We start from the raw sequence: 27,970 nt of genomic DNA, 5'->3' as shown, positions 1-27,970 counted from the left end.
CAACATGAATAAAAGCTACAAACTGTTCTTTACTACATTTCTGTTTGGTAAAATGGAAGAAAGTGATGAAAACCTGTGAAATTTCAGAAGTTGCATTTTATCTGTCTGGCCACAGAGTGTCAATGTTTTCCCACACTATCTCCAGTGGAATCAGCTTCTGCCAAACAGCAGATGTCAGAGTTCTGGCTTTGATTTAGGGGGTGGCCCTCGACACCCTTTTGCATCTGGATCACTTTGAAACAGGTTTTGCTGAACAGCAGCTGTAGGTTTGTTTAGTGTAGCACAGGAAGCTGATGGTGAGCACTGCAGAAAGGAGCTGGAGTGAGATGTCAGCTCCACGCAGGTCACATTTAGCTCCAGATTGTTTTCACATCAGATTTAGCTGGCATCATGTCCTAGGACTCCACACTTTGAATGAAAACAGTTAACCTATTGATGGAAAAAAAAAATAATGCTTAGTAAGGAGAAAACCAAGAAACACTTTGAGGAATTTTCTTCCTTTAATATCCTATAACAGGTCACTGACAGTGGCCATCACGACTCTTCACTCTTGTGGTCACTTACAGAGCTGCAGACACAGAACAAGCTTTTAAATCCAAAATTAACAAGATCATAAATTCCTGATAAAGATCATAAATTCCTGATATCTAGTCCATAGATAAACTTGGGTTTTTCTATGACTATGCACACCTTTGTGATTTCTGGGTTTGACAATATATCGTTAGGAATGAAATTACAGAATCAGGTTGCATTTGGGTTTGGGGTATAATTCCATGCCAAGCTATTCTCCATTTTTAATTTCTGGTGTCCCCACTTTGGTCACTTGAGAAAAGCCCTTCACAGTCACCTGCTACTGATATCAAGAGATGTAAACTGAGGCTGTAGGTGTAAGAGAGAGGGATCAGCACCCGAGCTGACCCACCAAGGCCAGCGACACACATTATCTGTGTTGTGTCTTGGGCAATAATTCCTTTTGTTCTAGAAAACTTGTCTCTGAATAGCATTGCTTTGCCTGGTTGGCCTATTTAATGCTTTCATAACATTTCCAGTCGGTCATAACTTTTCCAGGATGGATATCAGGTTTCATAACCCTTTTCCTTATTGAAAAAGAAATGTTAGAAGAAGGTTGCTTTTTGTTATTGCTGGCTTTTACAAAAAGCCACACTGAGAGAAAAAGAACTGAAACTAGTTATTTGCAAGATAATAAAATTATTTCTGCTCCACACAGAGCACTTTTGTAGCTGTTTCAGCTCCTTGTAAAGCTCACAGTATAAAGTGCCTGAAACTATTTTTTAAGGACTTATTGGATGATAAAGTTAGTGTGAAAACTAACTAGTGATAACTAATAATAAGAAAAATAAACCCATGTGAATAAAAAAACCCCTGACTTGTGTTCTGGTGCTTGTTAAAACAACTGGGTTTCTGCATGTGGCAACAAAGCAGGGCTGTCCTGCAGAACTAAAATCACATTTTTTATGCAGCTCCACCTTTGCACCATTTCCCAGCCATGTCAGGAAAGGCAGCTGTTCTTGACAGACAACTCCTTTGCAAAGCCACAACCACAGGCTGAAAACAAGTGTTGGGCATGTTCCCTTTCTGGCTCTTTTTGGGCCTCCCATGGAGGCGATGATGACACTTTTCCATGTATCTTATTTATTCTTTTTCTTTCTGTTGCTCCAGAACTCCCACAATGTATTCAGCAGTACTTTCCTGATGCTGGCAACGCAGCGAGCAGCAACTTGGCAAGAAAATTCTCTTTTTACCCTGGACCCACCACTGTGCTTTCCTTGCCTCATATTCCAGAGCAGAATTTTTCAGCATCACTGATTCCCTCTCAGAGCAATCCATCCACACTTGATCCCTGAATTACTGAAACTGATTTTTCGTCTCTTCTCTCTTTCTTTTCTTTTTTTTTAAATTACAATTTCTTCATTTTATCTTTTTCTTAAATTGACCACCCTCAAAAAGAAATTGATACTTCCAGTGGGCTTGACCTTACTGCTTTATGTTCCAGATCCATCAGCTCCCCACTCCCTGCAACCCCCAGCTGCCTTCTGACCGACTGGCAGGAAAAAAATGAAATTCTGAGAAAGCAGGAAGCCATTTCCTGGTAACAAGTTTGTGTTAACAAAAGACTTCTCTTGGGAAGGCTAGTTTCCAATCTTCCCTTTCCTGGATCCTTCCCACTTGATTTGCAGGTGTTGAAACGGAAGAGTAAAGGGACAAGACCGTGCCAATGCTAAGGTCAGTTTATAGGCTGCCTAAATACTTTGGAATTAAGAGAAGTCGCTGAGTGCATGTGTCGGCAGACCCTTGTGCCTGTCTCTGGGATCCATCTGGACTCAGACCAGCAGGGATCCTGCCACAGCCCCGGGGCAGGGAGCCTGGGCTGAGCCACCTCCCTGAGCCAAGGGAGCCTGGGCTGAGCTTTGCCCTCGGCTCCGAGCCGCTGAGGACGCGGAGGCAGACAGGTGCCATCAGTCCAGGAAAGGTACTGAGATGCTGGAGTGGGCCCAGGGAAGGGAAATGGAGCTGGGGAAAGGGTTTGGAATTATAAAGAGAGTCTAAGGGAGTTTGGGGTTGAGTGGGTTGCTCAGCCTGGAGAAAAGGAACCTCATGAGGAGAACCTCATCGCTCTCTGCGGCTCCCTGAAAGGAGGGTGGAGCCAGGTGGGGGTCGGCCTCTCCACCCAGGTAATTTAGTGGCAGGACAGCAGGACAAAGCCTCAAGCTATGCCAGGGAATTTTCTTCACAGAAAGCGTGACTGGGCGTTGGAATAAGTTGCCCGGGGAGGTGGTGGAGTCACCGTTCCTGGAGGCGCGTAAGGAAAGGCGGGACGTGGCACTCAGTGCCATGGCCTAGTTGACGCGGTGGAATTCGGCCAGAGGCTGAACTATATAGGATACCGGGGTCATTCCCAGCGCCCCCGTCTCCGCCATCCCGCGCCGCCCGGGGCTGAAGGAGGAGGGGCCGTGTCACGCGCCCCGCACACCCGCGGCGCCCAATAGGGAGCGAGGAGCCGCCCACGTGACGGAGCGCGCGCGAACGGTCAAGAGGGAGGGGGGCTCCCCCCCTCCACTCAAGGTTCCCGCGCCTCTCCGGCGAGTCACGTGATGCGGCGCAGCTCTGCCCCCCCCGCTCCCCTCCCTCCCTGGTCACGTGCGCCGGCGGCGCGCGCGGCCCCGACGGCCGTGAGGGGCAGCGCGAGCGGCGGCTCCGGGCGGGGCGCGCGGGGGCCGCGCCAGGCGGAGCGGCCGCGGGGAGCCCGCCGGGAGCCCGCCGGGACCAGCCGCGGGCGCCGGGTGAGCAGCGCCCGCCCCTCGCCGTCCCGTTAGGGCTCTGCGGGCGGGCACCGCGGCTGTGAGGGGCTGCGAGGGTGGCGGTGCCCGTGCGGAGCGCGAGGAGTGGAGAGAGGGAGGGAGGGAGGGAGAGAGAGGGTCCTTGCCGCCACAGCAGGGCTGGGGTGGGGACCCTCACCCGTGCTCTGTCTCGCCGCTAGCCAGTTTCCCCCACAGCCCTCTGGAAAGCTCCTGCTGCATGTCCTTAACACTGTATGTTCTTACATACTGGGGTTTTTTTCGGTTTTTTTTTTTTTTTTTCCTTTCCTGGTTCGTGGTGTTTCGGTTTATCCTTCCCTTTTGTCGCCGGCTTCCTGAAGCCTGACTGAGGTACCCGGCTGGTCGGGAAAAAAATATAAAGGGGGACAGGAAAAATTAAACGCTTTTTGTTTTTCCTCGCCCGGCTTCCTATGAACATTTCCAGCGTTTGTTCGGCTTTATAACCCGCTTCTTCTAAGTTGAAGGGGTATTTATTTTGTTTTTTAAAGGAACTTGCAGAGTTCCAATTTAGAAAGCTCTTGTAAATTAACGCTAAAGGAATATTTGCCTGTTTTATAAGGAACCTGCAAGGTGCTGATTTAGAAAGTTCAAGTGACCCGTTTGTGTTGTCCTCTACTGACGGAAGGTAAAATGGGCTTTAATCGTTCCGACGAGGGGTGTGATTAAGAGAAAAGGGTACAAGGCATCATAAATGGAAATGTACATGGAGCATAAAGTTTTTTAGGAGAAAATTTAGAAGCTGTTTGGAAGATACATTCGTTCTTTAGTGCCTAAATATGAATGTTTCCCCTTGAATGCTTATCTCTCTACGAATACATCAGATTGAAGGGCAAGCTTTGCTTTAGAAGATGTGTTGTCCTTAGTGAATGGATTTGATAAGTTGCACTAATGGCTCAGCGGAGGAAAAAAAAAAAGAAAATAAGGCAAAGTGTGGTTGTAATTACAGTTTTGTAATTGAGGTTTGTTATGGTGGGTGAATGACTGTCATCCTCATAAGGGTGGTTTCCTGTGGCTAAACCAGTCTTGTTCAGTAGCCTTCACGTGCATTATAGTGCTTTTTGCTTGCTTATCTCTCTCAGCGGGTTGCTCAAAGCAAACAGGACGTCTGGTAGTCAGCCCTTGGATCATCAGTTCTTTCCTCCCCCGTGTGGCTCATTAAAGGCATCTGAGAATAAATTGTGTAGAGGTTTGGAACACGTGAGTTTTGCCATGGAAATTTTGTTTTCTGCAAGGTCCGAGGAAAGTAAGTTGAGGTACATGTTTTCCGCGAGTGCAGTCTCTTCATTGATAGGGAGAATGCCTCAGTAGCATCACTTGGTTCGTACATCTACTTAATAACAATCATATTGTTAATATAATAATAATAGTATATTGTTTCCATATTCCTTCTCAATGCCGAAATATGAAATCAGAAAAAGCAAACGTAGACTGGGGGAAGGTCAGCGTGATATGAAGGATTTGATTCTTCCTTGGTTAAGGTGTACTTCAAATTAAAAAGGGATTAAGTGTGCCAGTCAGTCTGTGTTGTTCTAAAGCCAGGTATCCTGTGCCAGCTTTTGTGCTCTCACTGCTGTTCATAATTTCCAAAGACAATTAGGAGAAATGAAGGCCTGAGCCTGCAGTTTTTCTGTGCAGGAGTAGGTCTGCCCAGCTGGAATAAACTGCGACATTGGAGCCTGAGGAAAGAGTGAAACAAACAAATGTGCAATTGTGTTCTAACAGCCTTTGCAAATAGGGGGATAATCTTTGAGGAGTTAACTGTGTTTTTTTTGTTGCAAGGACAATTGGTACTGTTTTCCCAGTAGGATGTTGTGTTAGGCTATTGTTCTATCCAGCGTGGATTTATTTAGCTGAACTATAAACTCTGTAGAACGGTATCTAAAATAATTTTAACAAAGTGTTTTGTAAACGTTGCCTTTTTTTTTTAGGCAGGGATTCTTGTTTGTCTTTCATGTGCCACTGTGAATCGGCTTGCAGGCTTTTTATTTAATAAGCAAATTACTGAGGAGATGAAAGTGTAGGCAGCAGATTAGCACAGAATTTTTGAGGGGCCTATGGCTCCAAAAGTGTGTGGCTTTTTTGAATTGTGAGCAGATGTAGATGTTTTCCCTCTAATGTTGATGCCTACCCCATGTCAATTTCTTTTTCATCACAATATGCGGCCAGTTCAATTTCCTTTCTTCTACAAGTTGCCTTTTCTTGCTCATTTTTAGCTTGAAATTCAAGTGAAATTCAAGGACTGATCTCTGTTTCTGTTCCTGTTTGGATACTGAGGTTGTTGGCTAATTTTGGAGATGGCAGAGCCATGAGAAGAGGTGTTGTTGGTGTAAACTCCCTCTGCTGGTTGATTTTGCAGCAGAAATAAAGCTTTGTGTTGTATAATTGTTTAACTTTGCATCATGCGGCAGAAATTAACAGTTGAGAGGTGGCATGCCGTGTTTCTAAAAGTGACTACAGCACTAGTCTTAAGCTCAGGGGTTTTATACTCATAAAGTTTTTAATTTCAATCAGCTTAAGAGCTGTGTGTTGATACATGACAGATGCTCCTCAGAGCCACTGCTGCCTTGTTGCACACAGAATCTGAGCAATAGCTTGAGAGCCAATATATTGAGAGAGCTGTTAGCAAGCAGATTAAAATACTTTGACTGCTTGGGGTTCCATCTGGTACATTTGCCCTTTCAAACTTCTCAGCTGAGGTGCAGCCCTTGCACAGTGTGTGATGTAGCAGGGTCCTATCAGGAAAAGTAAATAACCTGAGGTCTGGGACTGACACACTGCAGGAAGGGTGAGTGAAGGACGCTGGGTTTCTCTGTTCTACTGCTTACGGTGCCATGCCTGGAGTCTCCTGGATCACCAGCCTTTCATGGCAAGGATTTGCCCAGTGGAAGCTCGGCACACACCTGTCCCCTCTAGATTCAGGCAAATATTGTGCAGGGGTGAAGTGTGAGTGTGGTTGGTGTGAGAGGTCAGTCACGGTATCACAGAGCATCTGCTCATTTGGAAAGTGTGCAGTATGTCTTACAGGATGCTAGAATCAGTTTGGTTTCAGTTTTAATAACACTGAGTTATTTAACTGACACCTCCCTTTGCGTCCTACATTTAAAAATAGATTCCTCAAATACTTTTTTCCTCACTGTGGATTTTATTTTTCCTTCCTGTGACTGCCAGAACTGTTGTTGGAAAACTAGGAAGTTGGCTTGGCTTGTTAAGGAATCTGTCTCTAGAGAGAAAAATGTGGTGCTTCTACTTAGGTGGAGCATTAGTTTTCTGTGGGAAGTGAAGAATAGGTAGTTAAGTCAGCTTTTTATGCAAAATTACAATTAAGAAACAGTAGTCAAAGTATAAGGCCCAGAACTTTCAGGTTTGTGTGTAATTTCTCTCTTAGTCAAAAGGATAAAGGAAAATAGCTGCTGTTGCTGCCATAGAAATGTTGAAAGGTACAATGATGATGGGTACTCCAGCAAATAGCAGAATCTAAGGACAGTAGTTAGTATTTCAAGAGGAGGGAAAAGTGCGTCTTTGAGGAGAAACAGTACATATTGCATAAAAGAGAGCCTTTTTTGTTGTTTGTTTGGTTTAAGGATTTTTGTGAACCTTCATTGGTTGGTAAACCTGGATAGACTTTAGGATTGAGATTTATTAAAGAAACTAACTTGCCAGTGGCAGATGAGTTGTCCTTAAGAACCTTTTGAGGAAAACCCCTGGAATAACTGTAGCATTGTAGTAACAGTTGAAATGGCTGAAAATATGCAGCATTGTTTTGAACAAAGCAATTGTTAAGACCTGTTAACAATTGTAAGGATCTTCACCTGTGGATGGAGTTAATTGCTCATATCTCCAGTTTGGGAAGTCTGGTGTGCTTGAAAGCTTTTATCTATCGATGGGTATTAGTTTGTCAGACAAGATGTCAGGTTGAGCTGTCTGTGAGGTGTGGGAAGTGCCGTGTAACTTGAATAAGTTTTGGAAGTGCTTGGAAAGGTTTTGTCAAGGAGCAGTGATTAACTGAGTCGTACAGAGTAGAAAGGAAGTCAAATGGATTAGAGACCTAGTGCACAGGTGAGGAAGGGAGAGAAAAGGCAGCACATGTCACACTTAGTGCTTTTAGAGTATAATAGGTTCTCTGGGCGACGTAAAACTTGTCAATTTGCTAGGACGTTCTCTAGCAAAATAACACGTTGTCTTCATGTCTTAACTTCACAGCTTATGTTGAAAATTCTTCAGTGAAAAAAACAGTTTTCTTAATATCCAGGTTGACACGTTTGTGCTTTGGCAGTTGTATATTATATGAGGCAAGTTAAATAGGTGAAGTCAGAAGGGACACTTCCTTGGTCTGCTCAAAAGAACAAGTAATTGCTTCCTTGTTTTAATTGATTGATAGTGTCATACATTAAAAGATTTGCCAAGGTGAGGTAACAAATCTTAGCAGCTAACTAGCCTGTGCTTGTAACTGGACTAGAAATTAAGAAGGCTTAAATGCATCCAAACCTGTTTAGCTGTGTAGAATGTTCTATGCCTAGGCATCAGGTAGACTTAAAAAAAAAAAAGTGTTCTACAATTAAATCTATTATGATTTGTCATCTATTACGATATATTTGCCATCTGGAGGTTTCAGATGTTTTCAAGACCTGCTTCAAATGTGAAATGCAGAGTTAAGTCAGGCTCTTAGTAAGAGCAGTGCCTGTAGAGCAGAGCTGGATTTGGTGGATCAAGGTTATGAAATCTGATAAGGAAGCAACGGCTGCCTGGGTTTTGTTTGTGTTAGGGGTTTTTCTGTGGACATAATTCCACAGTGACCTCAGTGTTTCTCAAACTTAATTTTTTTTATTATTATTGTTGTTACTTTTTTTTTAAACTCCCTTCCTCCAAGAAACATCTGCACTGAATAACAGTTGACTTCTGTTGTTAAATGACTCTCTGAAGCCAAGTCTTGGTTGTCAGCAAAGTTTTGAGAACCAAGCATGAGAAGAAGAGCAGAGAGGCTGTCTTTTGTTCTCACTGTTATCCATATCTGGTACCCAGGCATCAAGAGGTAGCCTGACTTGAAAGCAAGGCAGCAAGAGTAGGGGGATTGGGCTGCACTGAAGCAAACAAATGGAAAGGAAAGAAGTGTTGAGAGGATGGCATCTGGGTAGAGACTGCAACTCTTACCCATGAAATGATTCCCTGCCTTTTTGGTTTTTACTGTTTTATGATGATTTATCTTGTCACTGACATTCTGTGGAATTCTTCACCTAATGCTCTCCATGTTTCACAAAACTTGCTGATAGCCCTGGGCATGGATCATAGATTGTAAGTGGCAGAGTCCCTTCAGGGTGCGAGTGATGTTATGTGCAGGGTTGAATGCCTCAGTAAGCTCTGGATGTTTGTGCTGTCAGCTTTGCTATTGAGCTGCTGCAGTTGTCCTGAGGAAACTGGGAAGAGGGAGCCCTGGAGAAGGATGGTTGTATACATCTGTGTTCACTGGCTAGCATCTCTATACCCTGTCATGTTTCCAGCTGTTAACGTGATCCACCTTGTTTCTAAGTAACAGATTATGGCAATTTTATTTAATTGCTGTTCTCTGATATGTTTCACTGCCTAATTGCACAAGCTCATGCTTTCCTGCTCTCACAAATATTTTTTGACCATAACAGCTTTTGATTACACAAGAGATGGCAGATCTGGGTCATGTTCACAACAGCTCCAGCCTCATTTTTATTTGCACGTTTCACATATGTGTTGCTGCTGGACACGAAATGAGTCACACGGACACAGCTCGAGGTGTGCTGAAGGAAGGAGAGAACTTTATTTTTTCTCTCAGTATTTATAGGTTTCTGACCACGTCCAGGGATTGGATGGTCAGGATAACACCTTCCCAACTGCACTGGCCATGAGAGATGTCTATCAGAAGACGTGTATCAGAAAGAATGTACACATATCTATGTTTACAGTTACTGTCCTGGGAAAGTCTTTAGAAACTATGTCAACAAGGTCGATAAACTGAGTTTTCAGGGTGAAACATGTATCAACTGCTTGCTTTCATGGCATTTATAACTTGTAAGGCTACAAAAAAAAAAATTCACAAGTGAAAATTTTCTAAATTCGAATTGCAGCTGAAATCCCCTTTGAAAATTCTGTCAGAGTTCCACTCTGCCACCAGTGGATATTTGCTAGATCACAAATTTTTAACAAGTTTGCATGTTAAAGAGCAGATATTCAGCTATATTGGATGTAATTTACTTAAGGACCATGTTAAGAAAAGAATCTGTTTTTCTACTGACTACCTTTTGTTCACCTAAATACATGGAAATACAATTACATATTTCTTACAGAATAGAACATTTGCTTTCAGACCTACATGTCTTTTTTCTCCACATAAAGAAATTTACCTTCTTGTCTGTTAATGAAAGCACAAAATACTTTTTTTTAATGAGCTTTTTGGTGTTTTTTGTTGCAGCAATGTCCTCTTGCTTGTAGAAGCGTCATGACACAAAGCAGCATCATGGTGGATGTAGGCAAGTGGCCAATATTTACCTTACTGTCCCCCCAAGAAATTGCTTCCATTCGGAAAGCGTGTGTGTTCGGAACGTCGGCCAATGAAGCCATTTACATCACGCACAACGACGAGGTGAGCCTGGCATCGAGCTGGGTGGCTGCTCCTCAATTAGCTGTTTTCCGAATGTTTGTAGATTAATAGCTTCTCAAAAGCATTATGTGAAATTTATGTTCTCCAAAACATAGTGGATATAATGTTTGATTTTTTTTATTTTTTTTTTAAGTTTCGTGTAGGGACAATATAAATGGACTATTTAGAAAACTTTCACATGGCAGAGGTCAGGATGGATTACATGCACTTTTGAAGACAGGCAGAATTTAAAAGAAGGTGTGGTAGCTTGAAGTTAAGTGCAAACAGGTATGAAGATAGAAAATGAGGTTATGTCTTGCTAAGTAAAAAATACCTTGGAAGAGTATCTGTAGATTTTAATGATTCAGGAACTCATTATGAGTTAGCATAGTGCTGCTGAATGGAAACAAGCCAGATGTTTTGGTGTTCTGGGATGTATTAACGGGAAGATTTCTCATAAGACTGGGTAGAGAAAGGTATTTTGGTTTTTTTTCCCCCTTAAGTCCTATCAATAGTGCCTGTAGGATGAGGCTCCCACATTATAGCTCTTTGCATACTTATGCTTTATTTGCTGTTTACAAACTGCTTTTAAAAGGAGGCGGTGTCTTCCACTTTCCACAGTTTCAGACTTTTTGTGGTGCAGTTTGTAAAAATGAAAAGGCTAACTTCCAGAACTGTGCAAATCTGAGTAATTCAGACTCATCAATTAACATCCAAAGTGCCCTTGTGCTGACTCTTGAGATTGTTAATTTCCATGTGGGAAATCTCTGGACCCTGAAGGTCCAAGGCGAAACTCTGTCCCCAGTTAATGAAGACCTGAGTATTGCACATCTGTGCATACCTGAGTGTAAAACATTGGAAATGATTATTCTTTTGTTTTTCAGGTATTTGTTTTTGGACTGAATTGCAGTAATTGTTTGGGAACTGGAGATAATCAGAGCACAATAGTACCAAAGAAATTAGAAGCCTTATGTGGAAAGAAGATCTCCAGTCTCAGTTATGGAAGTGGACCCCATGTTGTTCTTTGTACTGAAGGTAGAAAATTGACATTTAGTATAGAAACATAAGTTAGAGATTTTTAAGTTCCACTTGCATTTAACAGAAATGGATTATGGTGTAATTGTATTAACTTGTTAACTGGCTAATGTATACTAAGAGGTTCTCATTGGTCTTAAGTGGAAGTAAATGGCTTTTTATAATCAGTAAAGTTTCCATTTCCATTATGTTGAGGTTGTAGGATTTTATTCTGTCACTTGTGATGTACTTTGTCTTACCTGTGCACTTCCATGTGTTCCCATAATCTAGAGGCTATGCTGTGATATATTATATAAAACAAAGTATATAATTTTCTAGCATACAGATGATTGTAATAATACTTTCACTTTTTGTTGACATCCTTTCAATTTCATGTTGGCATTTGCTAATTTCTTAAAATTCTGTCTTAACCTCCTTGGAATTTTTAGTGGTTTTCATCACAAATATTTTTGCAGATGGTGAAGTGTATGCTTGGGGACATAATGGTTACAGCCAGCTTGGAAATGGCACAACCAATCAGGGCATTACTCCTGTTCAAGTTTGCACAAATCTGTTAATAAAGAAAGTGGTGGAAGTAGCTTGTGGATCTCATCATTCCATGGCACTCTCAATGGATGGGGATGTAAGTTGAAACCTGTTCAAATATCTTAATCTCCTTGTTGAAGTGAATAGTAGAGGTGACCTTGCAGTTTGAACTTCTCTCTGTTTCTACAGTGTAATTACAAACATAACTTTTTCTCCTGCTGCCTCAAACTAGGCTCTCCTTTTCTTCGGAGCAGACTTGAAAACAACTAAAAAAAAAAACCAAACCCAAATTACTAAACCCCTCTGCCAAAAAAAAAAACCAACCCCAAAACCAAGGGAAATACAACTTTTCTGCCTCTGAGAGGGATGAGACTAGAAAGATGTGCCACTTAGAGGTGAAATAATGGTTTGTGAAGTGCAAAATGTAATTTATTTGCTTGCAGTTCTGTTAGTTAGTGGGTGTGTTGAATTTGTATTTCCTGGGTTAGGATTTTGTTTTGTAGAAATGCCTTGCATTTCCACACTGGTACTGACAAAGAATGTTGCTCTGCACACCTCTGAATACCTTGGTGTGTAGCTAATGAAAGAGCACTTGGTTTATATCCAAGTCTGCTTCATGCTGTTTGTTTATGTGGCTTCAGGCTACATGTCATAGGAAACACATACAATTAGTTTCCAGTTATGCAGATTTGACCAATGCACAGTGGAAAATCTGGTTTCAACTGTGCACTAACAAAAGAAAAGCTCTAATTTTAAAACCATTTAGCAATTAAAACGGAAACTACAGTTCTTCCCATCCTGAGATGATGATCTCATCCTGATCTGAGCAGGTCCAGTATGGAATAGTAGTGCAATAGTAATGCCAAGTATTTTAAGGGTAGGAAAGAGAGATTGGGTTAAGTGGTCTGTGTTTTAGCTGAAAGAAGAGCCTACATGTAGAAAAGATTTTTGTACTGTCATGTTTGGCTTGGTGAAACTATAAAACTTGGTGAGCATGCAGGAAGGAAAGGGCATTCACGCATTACTTACACTAGAGGTGCCAGCTGCTGTGTGGTAGCTGCCTGTGAAGGCCATGCTACCTCTTGTCATAAATGTGGCATGCTTGAAATCTCAGTGGAAGCAGGGTAATTTCTTTTTGTTGACTATGGAATTGGTATTTGCAGCTTGTGCTCCAGTGTGGCTCGTTAATGTACTTTAAATCCATCCCTGGCGTACCTTGCAGTAACTTGGTGTGTTTGTACTCTGAGCCTTTACCAGAATTGAGTGCACTGAAAGCAGCAAAATGTGTTAAGCAGCTTTACAGAAAGATTTGGCTGCTAGCCCCCTTGTGTCCTGATACACCTGAGGCCTCAGGGAAACATTGAAGTTGGAAGTATTTGTGGCAATACCTGGCATAATTTGTTGGTTCAGTGCAGTTTTAATGCAGTGCAAATTTTAAATAAGTATTCAAATACAAGGAATGCAGACATCCATGCTTCTCTGGCACATCCTTTGGCATTTTGATCTACCTTCTGAGATTCTACCTAAATATTTGCTGTTGTTGAAATTGAAGTATTTTATAAAGCATCTTCAAATATTCAGTAGGAATCAAATATCCATCAGTTAGAAGTAACAAAAACCGAAGGACGGATTCTTTCTTTTGTTCATTATTATTCATTATAATGTTGTATTGGTAATGTTGTAAATGTTGTGTTGGTGATGGGGGGGGGGGTCTTATGTTCTTGTATTTGGTGGGTTGGGTTTTTTTTTTGGTGCTGATGGAAGTGTTAGCTTTTAATGAATCTTGGTTTGGTGTTGCAGTAAACAAGCAGCTTCTGGCACCAAAGGGATGTGTAGGCTTCTCATGAGGGTACCTGTCAGTGTGATTCTACTGCTAAATATGTCTGTGGAAGGTGTTTCCAAGAAGGCAGACTTATGAACTGGGTGAAGCACCAGAGAATGAACCATCAGAAACAGTTTTATGTCAAGCTGTGGGCATGTAGACATGTAATAAAAATTGGAAGCACTGAAAACACAAACTTATAAATTTTTTTTATAGCAAACTACTTCCCTGTCTTCCTGACTTTCAGATAAAAGGAACTTGTATTTTTGCTTGTATTAGTACTAGTTTGCTACCAGAAACTTTAAACTGACAGAAATTGTGGGGATTTTTATTAATGCTGCTGTGTGAGAGAATTTAACTATTATGAAACATGGGCTGACAAAACCCTATTCTTTCACAGCTTTTGAAAGATGTAGAAGAAGTATGATGAGTGTCCAGCAATAACCTGGTTTAGAGTTCTGTGGAGAAAATGACATAGTTCTGAACTGGGGAGTTAGTGTGTCTGGGAAACAAAATGACGCTTTGGCTTGCATTCCTTTTCCCAACACCATGAAATTATAAAGACAAAATGCTCTTTGTCTTACAGTTTGACTTGTATTTAATATGGAAATATGTTCCTTTTGTTTCCTGTTTTAGTCAGATGCTCTCATACTGTTGCAATAAGCTGGGAAAAGTGCTATATTCCTATTTGCTAAATGAGTCCTAATGTTGTTTATCATTTTCATCTGTTGAAAATGAACTTTAAACATTTTAGCTTGTTGAGTAGGGTAGTTTACCCTATCTGGTGCAGACTACAGGAAGATTATCTATTGCTATCATTACTATCATTAAGCTTTAAACTGTGTGGTTTTGTTTGTTTGTTTTCATGGACAGCTGTATGCTTGGGGCTACAATAACTGTGGTCAAGTTGGATCCGGATCTACAGCCAACCAGCCAACTCCTCGCAGAGTTTCCAACTGCTTGCAGGGTAAAATTGTGGTTGGCATTGCTTGTGGCCAGACCTCCTCCATGGCTGTAGTAAACAATGGTGAGGTAAGTGCTGCTGCTGCATTCCCTCATTCTCTGTTACCTGAATCTACCAAGGTGTCTGAACATGGAGAAATGCTGACAGGAGTGCTCAGGTTAGGGCTGTATTGACAGAGTTATCCTGACTCTCAGCTTCTTTGAGACCACTGCAGGAAAACACTGCAAGTAACTGGAGATGCACTCTTTCAATATTCCTTCTTATGGCAAAGACTGTACTGGAACACAATTCTTACTGAGTATGCAACTGCAAGAATTTGAACAATTGTATTAATCATGTCTGTCTTCATGCTGAAATAGATTATCTAACATAAAGTATGTTAAATTATTTTAATTCATTAAATTAGTCTCAATTTGTTTCTTTAAAGCATACACAATTAAACAGTTCATTTTTCTGCAAGGATACATTGGCTGATCCTGCTTCTTAAACACATTGCTTAATTACCAGCAACAAATCCAAAACATTCTTTTGAACATTGGCCTCCCATTATGCAACTGTTCCATATGACGTAAGTTTATGGTGCTGTCTTGCTTTTAGGTCTGAACTGTAACCCAAATTTTACTTGATTTCACCAAACAGAGGGTAGTATCTCCTTGTGAATGGAAGGACTGTAAAGTCCCTGAGGCTGGGATGGACTTCTGTTGTACTTATGTATGTCATGATGAAGGAATTAGAGATAAACTGGGGACTGCCATTTAAACTGATCAGTTCATCAGAATAACTAATTAAATGTTCTCTTTAAACAAAAAAAGGGAAAGTAATAAGGAGAAAGGATGACATAGAAATCAGTGTTGATGTTATGGGAGAGAATTTGGTCTAATATAAGTTTATTGTAAAATTCCTAGCGCTTCAAATAAGTGTTTTTTTAGCTTCTTTAAAAGGTAAATGCAGGGCGGAGAAGTTTGAGTGCAGTAAGCCATTGCAGTTTATTTAATATCTTTCAACCTTCTCTGTATTGCTCTTCAAATAGCACACAATTTTTTAATAATGACTACTTTTCTTGGCTTGTGCTTGATATGAGGTCTTAAATGCTCCGTATTCCTAGTGAAGAGTGGCTTAATTTTGTTTTCCTCGTGTGCTCAGGTTTATGGCTGGGGTTACAATGGCAATGGTCAGCTCGGCCTGGGGAACAACGGGAACCAGCTGACGCCCTGCAGAGTGGCAGCGCTGCACAGCGTCTGTGTGCTCCAGGTATGCCCAATGTGGAAATGAAAGTGCATTCCTGCTGCTAGCTTCTGCTGGAACCCTCTCTTTGGAATATTATACCTGCTTCTAGATTTCACTAGTTACAATGATGAATTTTTTTTTTTAGCTACAATCAATTATGTTTTCCTTTTATAACCTGCAAGTAAGCTGTGAGACACTTGCTTTGGTAAATGCTTGGAAAGATATAAAGTTAGCTACTGTAGCTACTAGTATATTATGCTCTGGATACAAATTGCATTTTTGTTACAAAGTTGAATAATCAGTGCTAGTCAAAGACAAGAAATGAAGGCGAACCAGATGTTTACATTTGTTCTAACTATTCTTATTCTAGTGTTCTAATTAGTCCTTTAGAAGCAAGGGGAGAGAGGAAAGACAAGACACATGGGGTGGATTTTATTGTTTGGTGATTTGGTTTAGTTTGGTTTGTTTGGTGTTTGGTTGTGGGTTTTTTTCCTAAGTAGAAACTCAAACTAAAATCTGTGATTTCCTGGGTTTTTGGGAAGGTTCTGTAGAGTTGAATGTGATAAATTGGGTTGAACTGTTGAACTGCAGCTCTCCTCATTACAGAGTACTCGTACTGTATGGTATTCAGAATAATCCAGATCTGAAATACTTTCAGAGTATTACAAGATGTGATGAAGGTCAGTGCTCCCCACGTGAAAATAAAGTGTGTAGCATCTAGGGAGACTTGTCTAGTGTGCAGTAAATTACTTGGGAGCAGCCAGTTTAAATTAATGAAGCTGAGACTTTTGCAGTACCTACAGCTGACATACCTTGTGTTAGCTGCAAGTACTGAGAAGTAACACAGTGTGGTGCTGAGTGAGGAATGCCTGAGATATTTACGACCAGCTAGCCGAAGGTAATGTGTGCGATATTTTGTTTCTCATCTGTGTTTGGTTCAGGAGTAACACTTTATATATTTACTTACAGATTGCCTGTGGCTATGCGCACACTCTAGCACTAACAGATGAGGGCTTGCTCTATGCCTGGGGAGCTAACACTTATGGGCAGCTGGGGACTGGCAATAAAAGTAACCAGCTCAGCCCCGTGCAGATCATGATGGAGAAAGAAAGGTAATCTTGCTGAAGCTGTTTCTGGATTGATAAAGTCTGAGCATGTTTTATGCAGTCTGTAGCCCTGGAAGCATGCATGTGTAGGGCTTGGTGGATTGGTTTTCTGTTGCTAATGTTAAAAATGTGGGAAAGGATAGTAGCTTACTGTCTACAATAAGCACTGAGTGCTTTTTGCTGTCTGTAATGGTTATTGAACACACTTTGCATTTACCTGGTACTGAAAGATAATGAATGAATGAATGTTATGCTATTCTGTATATGTTTCCTTTGCCTAAAACTGGAGTTATGAAATCAATAAGCCAAGCCGTGAATTGATGCCTACATTAAAAAAAAAGAAAAAGTGGGGAGAAAGGAAACATTTGCAAGAAGTGACATTGTGAGGAAAAACAATTTTTGAAAGGTTGAAAGTGGCCCACCATGAAAACAGAATTCAATTTGCAAGGCTGCTTGAGCTAAGGACAGTTAGTACCCATTTTTATTACTCATACCAGTTAGTAGTTTGTATTTTTAGTTTCCTGAACTCATAAAAGAATGAAATTAACCCTTGTCAATCCTCTTTCATCACCCTTTCATTATCCTCCTCTTTTGCTGTTCCACCTACAAATGTGGACCTTAGTCCCGTTCTCTGGGCCCTTGTGTATACCTACAGATTAATGTACCTTGTCATGGTCTATAGATGTCTTAATCTGCAATTTCCTCTCAACTAAGAAACACTTTTGCTTGATTTTTCTCCTCCATCTGGGAAGTCATTCCTATTTTTTATTGTTTCTCCCACTTAGCATTAAATTAAAAGCTTCATAGTACTGAGAATGTTTAAGAGCTTAAAAAATGGGGGGCAGGGAAAGAAGAAAGGAACTATCACAATAAAAACCAGTGAAGTGGGGCTGGTTTGTCTGTGAAGAAACTGACACTAGCGAAGGATAATGAAATATTCTTTGAAAAAGCAGTGGAAGAGAAATGTGTGCATTTGCAGATGATTAACTTTGTTTTGTTAGTGATTTATTTCATGAGTGAACTAAGGGGAACTATTGCATTTAGAGCTGTATGTGAACTCAAGCATGGGGTTATGATAAACCTGGCATTATTCAATGGATGAAGGAGGGGGAAAATACCATAGAACATCTGCTTAGTATCTAATAAGGGAGAGATAAGTCACTTGAACTTACTCATCTTGCTTGACTTGGCTCCCTTGGAAACAGTGCTAAAAGTGGGTGAGCTGTCATTTCTCATGAAGCACATTGCTGCTGCAGCTGATCTTTTAGTTTATGTAATTCTTTTGTCATTTATATTTAATGCTGGCAGCAGTTACTTAGGAGGTTTCATTTGGTGCTGTCTTGAAAAATATTTCACATACTGCTTGTAAGGAATGTTTAGACTTTATTTTAGCTTGGAGGAACAGCTGTGAAGGTCAGCTTCCTGAATTTTGGTGTTAAATGCATGCTTAACGTGTTACCCTGTGCATGTACTGTAAGTATGTTTACATGTACCATACGTGTATTACAGTACATGTTCTGCTGGTACAGCTGAAGTGTAGTATAGTCTGTAAAAAAATAAGACTCTGTTCTGCTAAGAAAAGGAGGTTTGGAGAAGGAAGTGGCTTAGCTTGATAGCTGTGATAAAAAGTAAGTTGTCCCTAAAATAAATACTCTGATGTGTCTTGTAAAGATGTTGCGTAGAGGTTCATAAGTTGATAGTAGTGTAAAACAACCAATCAGTTTTCTGCCAGAAATTGATACATGTACTGAAGGTGATGTAGGTTCTTTGAGTTTCATCTTGAAATAATTTTTGCACTTAAAATATGAACATTGTATAAAACTTTATTTTTTTTTCTCCTAAGAATCTAAATCTTCATGGGTATTGTTTTGTAAAGGAGCACATATTTCTGTGTGTGTATTCTTAGATTGCTTGGAAAGATATTTGTTTGTCCTGGTTGATGTGTTTCTGGCACAAAAGCATGAAATTCTCTGATGTGTTTTTACCACAGAGAAAAAACAGGAAAGCACAGCTTTTATTTTGAATATGGGAACCTCCCTGTTTAGCTTATCACAGAAACTCTGGTAGTGTCTTTGTGGTGTGTTAATTGGAATTGTGTTTCTTAGTTCTTGCAGTGTTTCAGATAAGAATCTAGGGATTGCCTGAGCAGTGTGAGAACAGAATAGATAAGTGAGCATCAGCAGCTTCAGTATTTTGAAAAACTGTGAGGTAGGTGAAAGGACAATGTAGACTTTATTTAAAAACAACCATGGCTCTTAAAGGATTCATTCCCCTCAAATGAGGCACTGTGTTTATGTTGAATTTCAGTGTTTAGGGAAGTAAGCTTAACAGCAAAATAAGAAGTCTGAAGTACAGGCAGTGGGTCAGATCTGTCAGCCTACAAAATCAAATTGAAAGGAGGTAGAAAAATTTCTTCTTGAGAATAAGTTTCTAATGTGTGTTGGTTATAAGGGGGAAAAACAAACTTGTTTTTTCTTCATCCCTTTTTCCATGATTATGAAAAAATAGGAGAAAAGTCAATTGATAAGAATGACATAGTTAAAGCAATATCTGGTTACAATAAAATCTACAAGCAATCTGAAAATATCGTGGGATTTTTTAATAGCTGTTCAAGCAGTATCATATTTCTGCAGGACAAAAACCTGAGTACAGGGATGTTGCTGCATAGTTTGATTTGCTGTTATTTTGGTGAGACCTTTGGAAAGTCCCTGGATTCCGTACCTTCTGAGTGCCTTACTGCGTTTCTTGTGCCCGCAGGGTAGTGGAGATCGCCGCGTGCCACTCTGCGCACACGTCGGCGGCCAAGACCCAGAGCGGCCAGGTGTACATGTGGGGCCAGTGCCGGGGGCAGTCCGTGACCTTCCCCCACCTCACCCACTTTGCCTGCACTGACGATGTGTTCGCCTGCTTTGCCACCCCTGCTGTCATGTGGCGCCTGCTCTCCGTAGGTGAGCTCCAGCTCCCATAGTCCCTGTGTCCATTAGTGACTGGTACAGCATTTTGCTTCCCTGGCAGGCTCCTGTTCCAAGGAGGGAAGCTTGGCAACTCAGCAGCTACTTGTTTTTAACTTCTAAAGAAAAGAGTCTGTTTCAGCAGCTGGGGATCCAGGGTAGGGTTAACAAGGTTGCTTGCCAGTGTACATCCAAAGAAAGCCCTGTTGTACCATTGCACGATGAATATTGCATGTTTCTTCCATTTATGTTGTTTGAACTCCAGCTCAGGTCCAGGAAGGACTCCTCAGTCATTTAACAAAACTTTGGGGTTTTTTTCCACTTTTAAAACTATTCCTGCTTGAAAGACTACTCCTGAGGGCTTGTTTTTTTGGTATCTAATAACCTTTGATTTTAAGTGTCATCTGTAGCTTTCCCCTCATTAGCGTTTGCCCTTCTAGGAGCTAATCTCTTCCCTATGTTTTCTTGTTTTGAAGGTAACAGAGTTCCAAGTTTTCATTTCATGAGATAATTTGTCTCAAGTCTATTTAGCTTGACTTTCCTCAAGGACGGACAGGCTTGTAAATAATAGTCCCTGTGAAACAAGACTCATTATATAATTGCTTTTTCTGTTGGAATTCTTATACTACTTTGAATTACTCTCTGGGATGCCGTTTCTGTGTCCCACAAATAAGATCAAACCTTTTTTTCTTGATTTTCTTTGATCCGCATGCTGCTAATTCTTATTTGACCCCAAATAGGATATAAAGGGCTTAGCTTGCACTTCCTGGAAAACATGAAGGTGTTTTCATGTTAAAAAAATAAGGCTGTTTCATCTTACTCTGCTGCCTCAATTCTCAAGATCTCTTAGGACGTCTAATCCATTTTCATATTGACAACAGCCCCTAATTTTGTTATTCCCTGTATGGAATTGTTTTTGGGAGCAATGGACCACATCCTAAGTAACCTCTCTCCAGTTAAGTCTCTCAGACTTTACAGTTGCATTTGGCTTGTGCTAACCCAGCTTCTCGGTGTTAACTTCTTGTTTAGCACATTTCCACATTTGTAGAGGTCCAGGTAACAACATCTCACCTGTAGAGGACAACTGAGTAGAATTACTAAAGAGAGGGAAGATTAACTTTGAGCAGTCTGCTTCTGAGTCAATCTAAGTCTGCTTTTATCCCATTTGTCACTTTCTCCATTCTCTAATCCTCTGCAATATGTGCTGGTCTTGCTCCCTTTTGCCTCAACCACTTGTGGAGGTCTCATGGTTGTCCAGTCTGTTGCCTTTTGCTAATAGTGAAAGCTGTTTAAATGATCTCTCCCAGTTTCAGGTTCCTGGTTTTTATGAGGTATCCCCAGACTGAGTATAGCCAGGTGTCTGACCTCTATTACCTGCACTTTAATTCCTCTTAGCCTTTGGGGATTCTTCCTCATCTTACTCAATATTTAAATCAAAAAAAATTAATTCTGTGGGCATTTTAAAATCTCCATTTTCCAAATGCATGTTTTCCTTTCCCCACCTGTTTTAATCACATAGGAGTAAACCCTTCTTTTTTTTTGTTTTTTGTTTGTTTGGGTTTTTTGTGGTGTTTTGTTTTCTTAGGGAGAGCTAACTCTGTGTAAAGGTCATTGTTCTACTTACAATTATGATGTGTCTGCCAAAAAATGAATCAGCCAGTCAGGATAGGCTGTGGTGAAGTATAAATCTGCAGCCTTTTTGCAGGACTGTAAGCATTTGGAGTGAAAGTTGATCAGCATAGCTTAAGCTAAGCTCATGACCTAGCAAAAAAAAAAAAGGTCACACGAGCAAATGGAGAGGGATTGGAGGATGGTTTTGTTAGCCCAGAGGAGATGCAGTTTCTGTGGGTGATTCATATAAGTCAGAGGAGTGCAAGGTCTTCTGTGGCACAGGTGTGACTTGCCAGTTCTGAGTAGTTTGTTCCAGCAGTATTTCTTTTTAAATACAAAATAATTTAGTGTCCCTAATGGTGAAGAGTGGTGTGCAGATTGTATATGGATGAACACTGTACAGCCCTGTGGGACACAGGAGATGGATTGCATCCCATTTTGTAGAAATCCATTTTTCTTTTCCATGCTTCACTTCTTAAAAGCCATGTGCTTTGAAGCACGCTTTTAAGATGCACCAAAATGATTGATTAAATTAGGTTTTCTGAAACTTCAGAGGTCTTGCTTTACCAAAAGCCCTGGACAGCTTGTGCTGCAATTCCTTTGTGATTTCTAGAGACACTGAGTTGGCCTCTGTGGGACCAGTGCCATAGGCCTCCATAAAGAGAACTGTGGTATTTCTGCTTTAATCCACTTCCAAATCTGCTGAGATTCTGTGTCCTTGGTTGTACCTTCAGCAGCACTGCTGCTGGATTTTGTGTTATAACTGACTCATAAACTCAGTAACTGGTGTCAGTGACAGCTCATGTTAATGAGCCCTGGCAAAGACCTCATCAGCCTACAGGCTGTATCCGGTCTGCCAACACAGAAAGGTGACCATGTGGTGACCTGTTTTGTTTTTAGGCCCAGCCCCACACCATGTCAGTGTGGCTGGAGTGCTGCAGGCCACGTGCCCAGTGAGTTCAGGGGTGTTGCAGACTCCCATTAGCAGCACAGTGCGGGTGAGGGGGCAGAGCTGAACTGAGCCAGCACAGGCACTGAGCTGCCTGGAGGCTGGAAATCTCATGGGTAGTGCCCACATGGAGACAGTTCTCCAGGTACTTCCCTTAGTGCTGTGCTGCCTCTGTGCAGTGGGATGGAATGGGTGCTGCTGACCACTGCTGTAGCTGTTGTGGAGCAGCCCTTCCCAACAGGAAATGCTATTGGATTAATTAATCCTTCCCATTTTGCTGTTTAATCCAATGGATCCCTGACACGGATCTGTTTTCCTTGATACACTCTTAGTGGAGTTGCTAGCTTTAGTTAGTGATGTGTGTTCCATTTAAGATGCTTTTAACATCTTGTTCTGTTTGTTTTGAAATTGTTTCTGTAGAGCATGAAGATTTTTTAACAGTAGCCGAGTCTCTGAAGAAGGAGTTTGACAGCCCAGAAACCTCAGACCTGAAGTTCCGTGTGGATGGAAAGTACATCCATGTCCACAAAGCTGTTCTAAAAATCAGGTAGTGGTCGTGTTTCACAGCTCTTATTTGTAGAGAACAAACTCTTAGGGGTATCTTCAAAGGGGCAAAAAAAAGTAAGAGGGACAGAGGGACCCCATAACTTCTAGCAGGTAGCATCCACATATCCATAATAGCTTTAAATGAAGTGATTGTAAAAGGGGTAGTCCACATTCATTTTTCACTGAGCCTGTTTTTCCTGGGTTAATAAATCCTGTTAAGTTGGTCTGATTGCATTGTATACACAGATGTTTCTGTAGCATGGACACAATAAGAGTTTTATTTAAATGCAGAATGAAGTCTACAGTGTTAGGAACCAAAACGTGGACTGCTGGCCCTGGTGGGGCACGGTAAAATATTGGTGTGCATGGCAGGGTGCCCCAAATATGTGTTTCAGGGGGACTGTAAGGTAATATTTGTGTGTGTATAATAACATTCCAGATGATGTCCCTGTCTCCTAGGTGTGAACATTTCAGAACCATGTTCCAGTCATACTGGAATGAGGATATGAAGGAGGTGATAGAAATAGACCAGTTTTCCTACCCTGTGTATCGTGCCTTTCTCGAGTACTTGTACACGGACAGCGTTGACCTCCCGCCTGAAGATGCAATAGGTACTGCTGATGGGCCAGTTGTGTCAGAAAGCAGCATCCAGAAAAACTGGGGCAGGGCATGCAGAATAAGTGACTAAATACAGGCTTCTAGTCTAGCCTATAACGCATTTTACTGGTGATCGATTAACTTGTCTTTAAAATGCTGTTGTAGCAAACTCAACTACAGCAAAAATGGTGCATATTTAGAAATAAACTATGAGCAGTTTAGTCAAGGTTGGGAGAGAAACTGCTTCTCTGGGTGAAAATACTTGCATATTTTACTGAATTGAGTCTATTACTGTTTGGCATGCTATCAAAGAATCTCAATAGATCTAATGGGGAGGAAACTTGGACAGCAGAGCAATTACAGCAAGCTGTAGTTCAAGCCCATATCTTGATAATAGTAGTTTTTTACTCGTGTTGTGGTGCCTGCCACTAGGTATGCAAGTCAGTAGGACAGCTTTCATATTTACAGAGATTAGCAGGAGTAAAGAATGAGGTAATAAAAAGCCTTTCTTTGCCTGTAATTTGCATTTTCTGCATAGTAACCTACTTGGAAAAAGCACATTATAGAAATACAGAGTTTTTCAGGAGCAGAAACTGATACTGGAAGAGCAGAGATCCTGTTACAACTGACTGATACGATGGTGTTTTCATTGCAGGGCTTTTGGATTTGGCTACTTCATACTGTGAGAACAGACTGAAAAAACTGTGTCAGCACATTATCAAGAGAGGAATTACTGTGGAAAATGCATTTTCATTGCTCTCTGCTGCTGTCAGATATGATGCAGAGGTAAACTTCTAAAGCTCAATCTCTTAAATGGGTGGCTGCTTCCTGATTTAACCTATGGAGAAAAGCAGCTGGTTACATTTTCCTATAAGCTCTCTCTTACTTTCATTTAATACTATTTGCCATTTTCAGAATTTGAGAGTTTTGGACTTGCATCTCATAGCAAATACAGGTTTTTTTATCTCATTTTTTAAATTTTTGATTTTCCCCATTAACCAGTACTGGGAAAGTGAGCTCGTACACAGATATTTCTGAGGATGGAAATACTAACTCTGAAACAAGGGGGGATTTAAATAGAAAGTAAAAGAAGTAACATAATGAAAAGCAGGCTTTTAAGCCTTAAGTTGCTTATTTGTAAGACTGTGTTTTGTGTGTGATGACATGGTGGTAGGTTGGGGATTGAGTGCATTTGTGATTTTTTTTTTTTTTTTTGGTTGGTGGGGTGGAGATTTTTTTGGCTTTTTTGTTTTGTTAGATACAAATACACTTCCAGTTTTCAGGGTATGCTAATGAAGTGTCAGGATAAGAACTGTTTCATGGGCTTTATAAACATTGAAGACAGAGCAACAGTGTGTGAGAAGGGGAGTGAAGCCTCCTCACTGTAGAATGTCTGACTCCACTACTAGATCCCTAACATGCTGCTTTAGGAACTAATCAGGAAGTATTCCTGGGCTTGCTTTGGCTTCTCGTGTTCAGTACTATCTGTGCATTGTGTTGGCAACTTTGCAATAGGTTGGTTTTGAACTTGCTACTTATGCTTATAAAGCGGTTTTTTGGTACTCAGTAAATCAGCTTATTGCTTTTTCTTATCCTTAATTTCCAGCAGCTGGCATGCAGGTTGCCCTAACTTATTTCAGAGCCTTGAAATGTGTTGCTTGTTTGATAGATCTTACCAAAAGGCTGTGTTAGTGTCTGTAGTGGCTTCTGATCTACTGTGAATAGTGATGTCTTTGATAGAAGTTGATCAAAAATAGGAAGATTCTCACATTTTAGCCTCCAAAGATAGTTTGCAGGATGGGTCTTTGGTGTGTGATTGATTCTGCTTTTAAGGACTGTAAGAAATCCCATTACTCTGCCTCACCTATACCTCTCTAGCTAAGTGAAGTTAGAACCATAGGCTTCAATGCTGCTTCCAGGAGAGAATAGGTGATGCCGAGGGGTTGGGCTTTAAGGGTTTACATGCTGCAATGCTGGCAGGGGGCTTGGAATTGCTTGGCTGATGTAATTCATTCAGGGGGTGTGTGCCTGGAAGACAACACTTGAAACAAGCTGCTTCACTAATTTAAAATACCTCCATGACATGAAACTCCTGCAGTTTCTTTTGCTGACTGACTGAAGTGGCAAAAATTAGGTCAGGGCTGGCTTCTCATTGTAGCTTTTAAAATAATCCTTGGCTGTACCTTGTGCCTTTATTCACCTAAGTCTATATTGAGTAGTTTGCTGGGAGTTCATCCATCTGCAAATGAAACTCAGCCTTTGTTTATATACAGAACTTTAGGTTTTCCAGAGTTACTTACTAATACTACAAGAATTGTGTTTATTGTATGCTTCTGTTGCATTGACTTGGAATATGAATTTTTTAATAAAGCAGTGCAAAATATTGTAATGTGTATGATGTAATTTTCTTTAAAAAGCTAGTTAATTCTGTTATTTAAAAAAAACAAACAAACAACTGTCAGTGTTCAGTTCTAATAAGCTTGTCTTTTTTTATTGCACAGATGCCACACAAGTCAAGATCTGCAGCTTCAGAATGCCTGGTTTTAGGCCAGGATATATTTTTATATTGTTGTTGTGTCAAGAACTGTCACTGGCACATACAGTTGCTCTAGTTTCAGTATTGACCTTAAGAGAAAACATGAATATTATTCAGTCTTTCATACCTCATGGGGCTTAGAGACTCTGCAAATTTGTTATGCCTGCCTGCAGGGCCCAGTCTGCTGAGCAGCCAAGGAAGGATATGTTTTCATGTAGAGTCCTACAAACATCTAATAAAAAAAGGAGAATAGTGTGGGGAGTTGCCCTTTTGTCAGGACTGCGGCATACTCCTTAAAGCAGCTTAGATCTGCACCACAGAGTAGATTTCGTCCTCAAAGGAGGACATGGAAATAATCTGAGTGGGAAGTGTTCTGTGGGGAACCTTGCACTGACCAGGACTGTGCCTTGTGCTCTTTAAGGCATCCTCTCTGTCTGACATCACCTGGGTGCAATGATGGTTGTGAGGCTTCTGTGATTATTACATGGAAGGCACTTCCAAGTAAGCTCAAATATCTGGAGCCAAATATTTCTGCAAAAATTGCTGTGTTGCACTGTGCTCCAGTACTGCATTTGAATCACATTTGGGAGACCTGTGAAGTACTTTGTAGCACGAGTCTGTTTCTAATGCACAGAAAGACCTTCTGCCTAATCTTTGCTGTACGAGCTATCCAGTAAGGATACATGTGTAGAGCCAGGGACGTGGAACTTCAAGGCTCTAGCTAAGCCCTTCAACAAGCAGGAAGGAAGTCAAGCAACCTTACAAATAGATTTGTTTATATTGTGAAACGAAAGAGCTGAATTTTCTTTTTCCAGTGTCTTGCTTATACATCATTACCCCAAGATCTCCTATTTATAGTGGAGTTTCAAAGTTGTTAGAGAATGCAGATGAAACTCTTCAAATGTGAGAACTTAAAATATATATTGCTCAGAACAGCTGTTTTTTGTGACTGCTGCTATATAGTGAGAAACAAATTTTGGTTACTTCCCCCTGTAACTGCATTTACATAGTGACATACAGGGGTAAATAATTATTTTCTGTTGCGTTTACATAGTGACTGTTGAGGGGGAAACACTGAGAGCCACTGGGTGTGTTTGTCTAATTTGCTGCAAAAATAAAACATAAACAGGCATTTCAGCCTCAATGACATTTTCTGTGATTGAAAGCAAAGATGATAAAATTTTTCTTTTTTTTTTTTTTCTTCCTCTTTAGGACTTAGAGGAATTCTGCTTTAAGTTTTGTGTCAATCATTTGACGGAAGTGACACAAACTACAGCATTTTGGCAAATGGATGGTCCCCTGCTAAAGGAATTCATTGCTAAAGCCAGTAAATGTGGAGCCTTTAAGAACTGAAAAAATGAGGCTGTAAGTCAAGGTGTTTGGAGGGTTCTTTTTCCAGCTACAATGTAACTGTGTGGGTCCAGGCAAGTGTTATGCGGTCTCTTCCACCACAGGACCAAAAACAAACGTTTTCAGTGCTTAAGAGTGAACTGTTGTAAAAATGTCAAGCAAAATACTCACTTGTGTTTAACAAACCCAGATGGTGGAACCAGCTCGAGGTTTCAGGCAGAGACAAAATGCTGCAGTGTGCAAAGGCTTCTGGCTGGTGTTCCGGACTTGCCTTTCCAGCCTAGGAAATCTGTTGTAGCACCACCTGCTCGTATTTCCAGTTTACTGTTTGGGGTTGGAAAATAGTCTGATCTGAGCCACTGAATGATGTCACTTAAATCATTAACTCTCTGGGATTATAGAGAAGCAAATGGCATGGTTATCTCTTCCTGCATTTGCATGATTGTGAATGAATTGGCCATTTGCTGTGTGTAATTAACCAAGTGTATCCAGTGCTTTAAGTGTGCAAAAATTATGTATCCTCAAGGCCTAAGCAAGTGACTTTGAAGAAAGGAGCTACTAGGAAAACTAATTTGAAGTAAATCTCTATATTTGGGTATATTTTAATATAAGTTGTAATGTGTACTTTGTGTAATCTTCAAGCAATATTTATAATGCTTAATGGAAATAATTCCACTCTTCAGTGACTTCAGATGATGTTGGTTCCCTTGGAGGGGGAAGGGAAAGCAGGGTGGGGTTTTGCTTTTAATTATTGTCTAAATTTAAACTACATGTAATAAAATACTTTTTTGTACTTCTCCGCTAGAAAA

The 27,970-nt window shown here is 40.8% G+C and overlaps 1 protein-coding gene and 1 long non-coding RNA gene across 11 annotated transcripts; one reads left to right on the top strand and one right to left on the bottom strand.

The window, feature by feature from the left end:
- Positions 1-9: 9 nt before the first annotated feature.
- On the bottom strand, positions 10-2,961 carry LOC147654186 (uncharacterized). The gene is made up of 2 exons (XR_015284608.1): positions 2,907-2,961; positions 10-429 (listed from the first exon to the last, which is right to left on the bottom strand). It is a non-coding gene; the product is annotated as an uncharacterized LOC147654186 (long non-coding RNA).
- Positions 2,298-27,970, top strand: RCBTB1 (RCC1 and BTB domain containing protein 1). 10 transcript variants are annotated; one of them, XM_086881325.1, is made up of 14 exons: positions 3,331-3,551; positions 3,898-3,963; positions 9,775-9,945; positions 10,097-10,230; positions 10,827-10,977; positions 11,433-11,599; positions 14,198-14,356; positions 15,432-15,539; positions 16,485-16,627; positions 19,379-19,569; positions 22,553-22,679; positions 23,138-23,289; positions 23,931-24,061; positions 27,024-27,970. In XM_086881325.1, exons 6-14 carry the CDS (start codon positions 11,576-11,578, stop codon positions 27,162-27,164), a joined length of 1,176 nt encoding a protein of 391 aa, XP_086737451.1. In that variant the 5' UTR covers positions 3,331-3,551; positions 3,898-3,963; positions 9,775-9,945; positions 10,097-10,230; positions 10,827-10,977; positions 11,433-11,575; the 3' UTR covers positions 27,165-27,970. The 10 variants fall into 10 exon arrangements, with proteins under 10 accessions (XP_086737446.1, XP_086737448.1, XP_086737443.1 ...); XM_086881326.1 differs by having other exon boundaries at positions 3,342-3,804; XM_086881322.1 differs by lacking the exons at positions 3,331-3,551; positions 3,898-3,963 and adding an exon at positions 2,425-2,491.

Source organism: Cyanistes caeruleus, chromosome 3 (assembly GCF_971803275.1).
Source record: "Cyanistes caeruleus chromosome 3, bCyaCae1.hap1.1, whole genome shotgun sequence".
Taxonomy (NCBI): Eukaryota; Metazoa; Chordata; class Aves; order Passeriformes; family Paridae; genus Cyanistes; species Cyanistes caeruleus.
The sequence above is the reverse complement of the archived record's forward strand: the minus strand, read 5'-3'. Positions and strand labels throughout refer to the sequence as shown.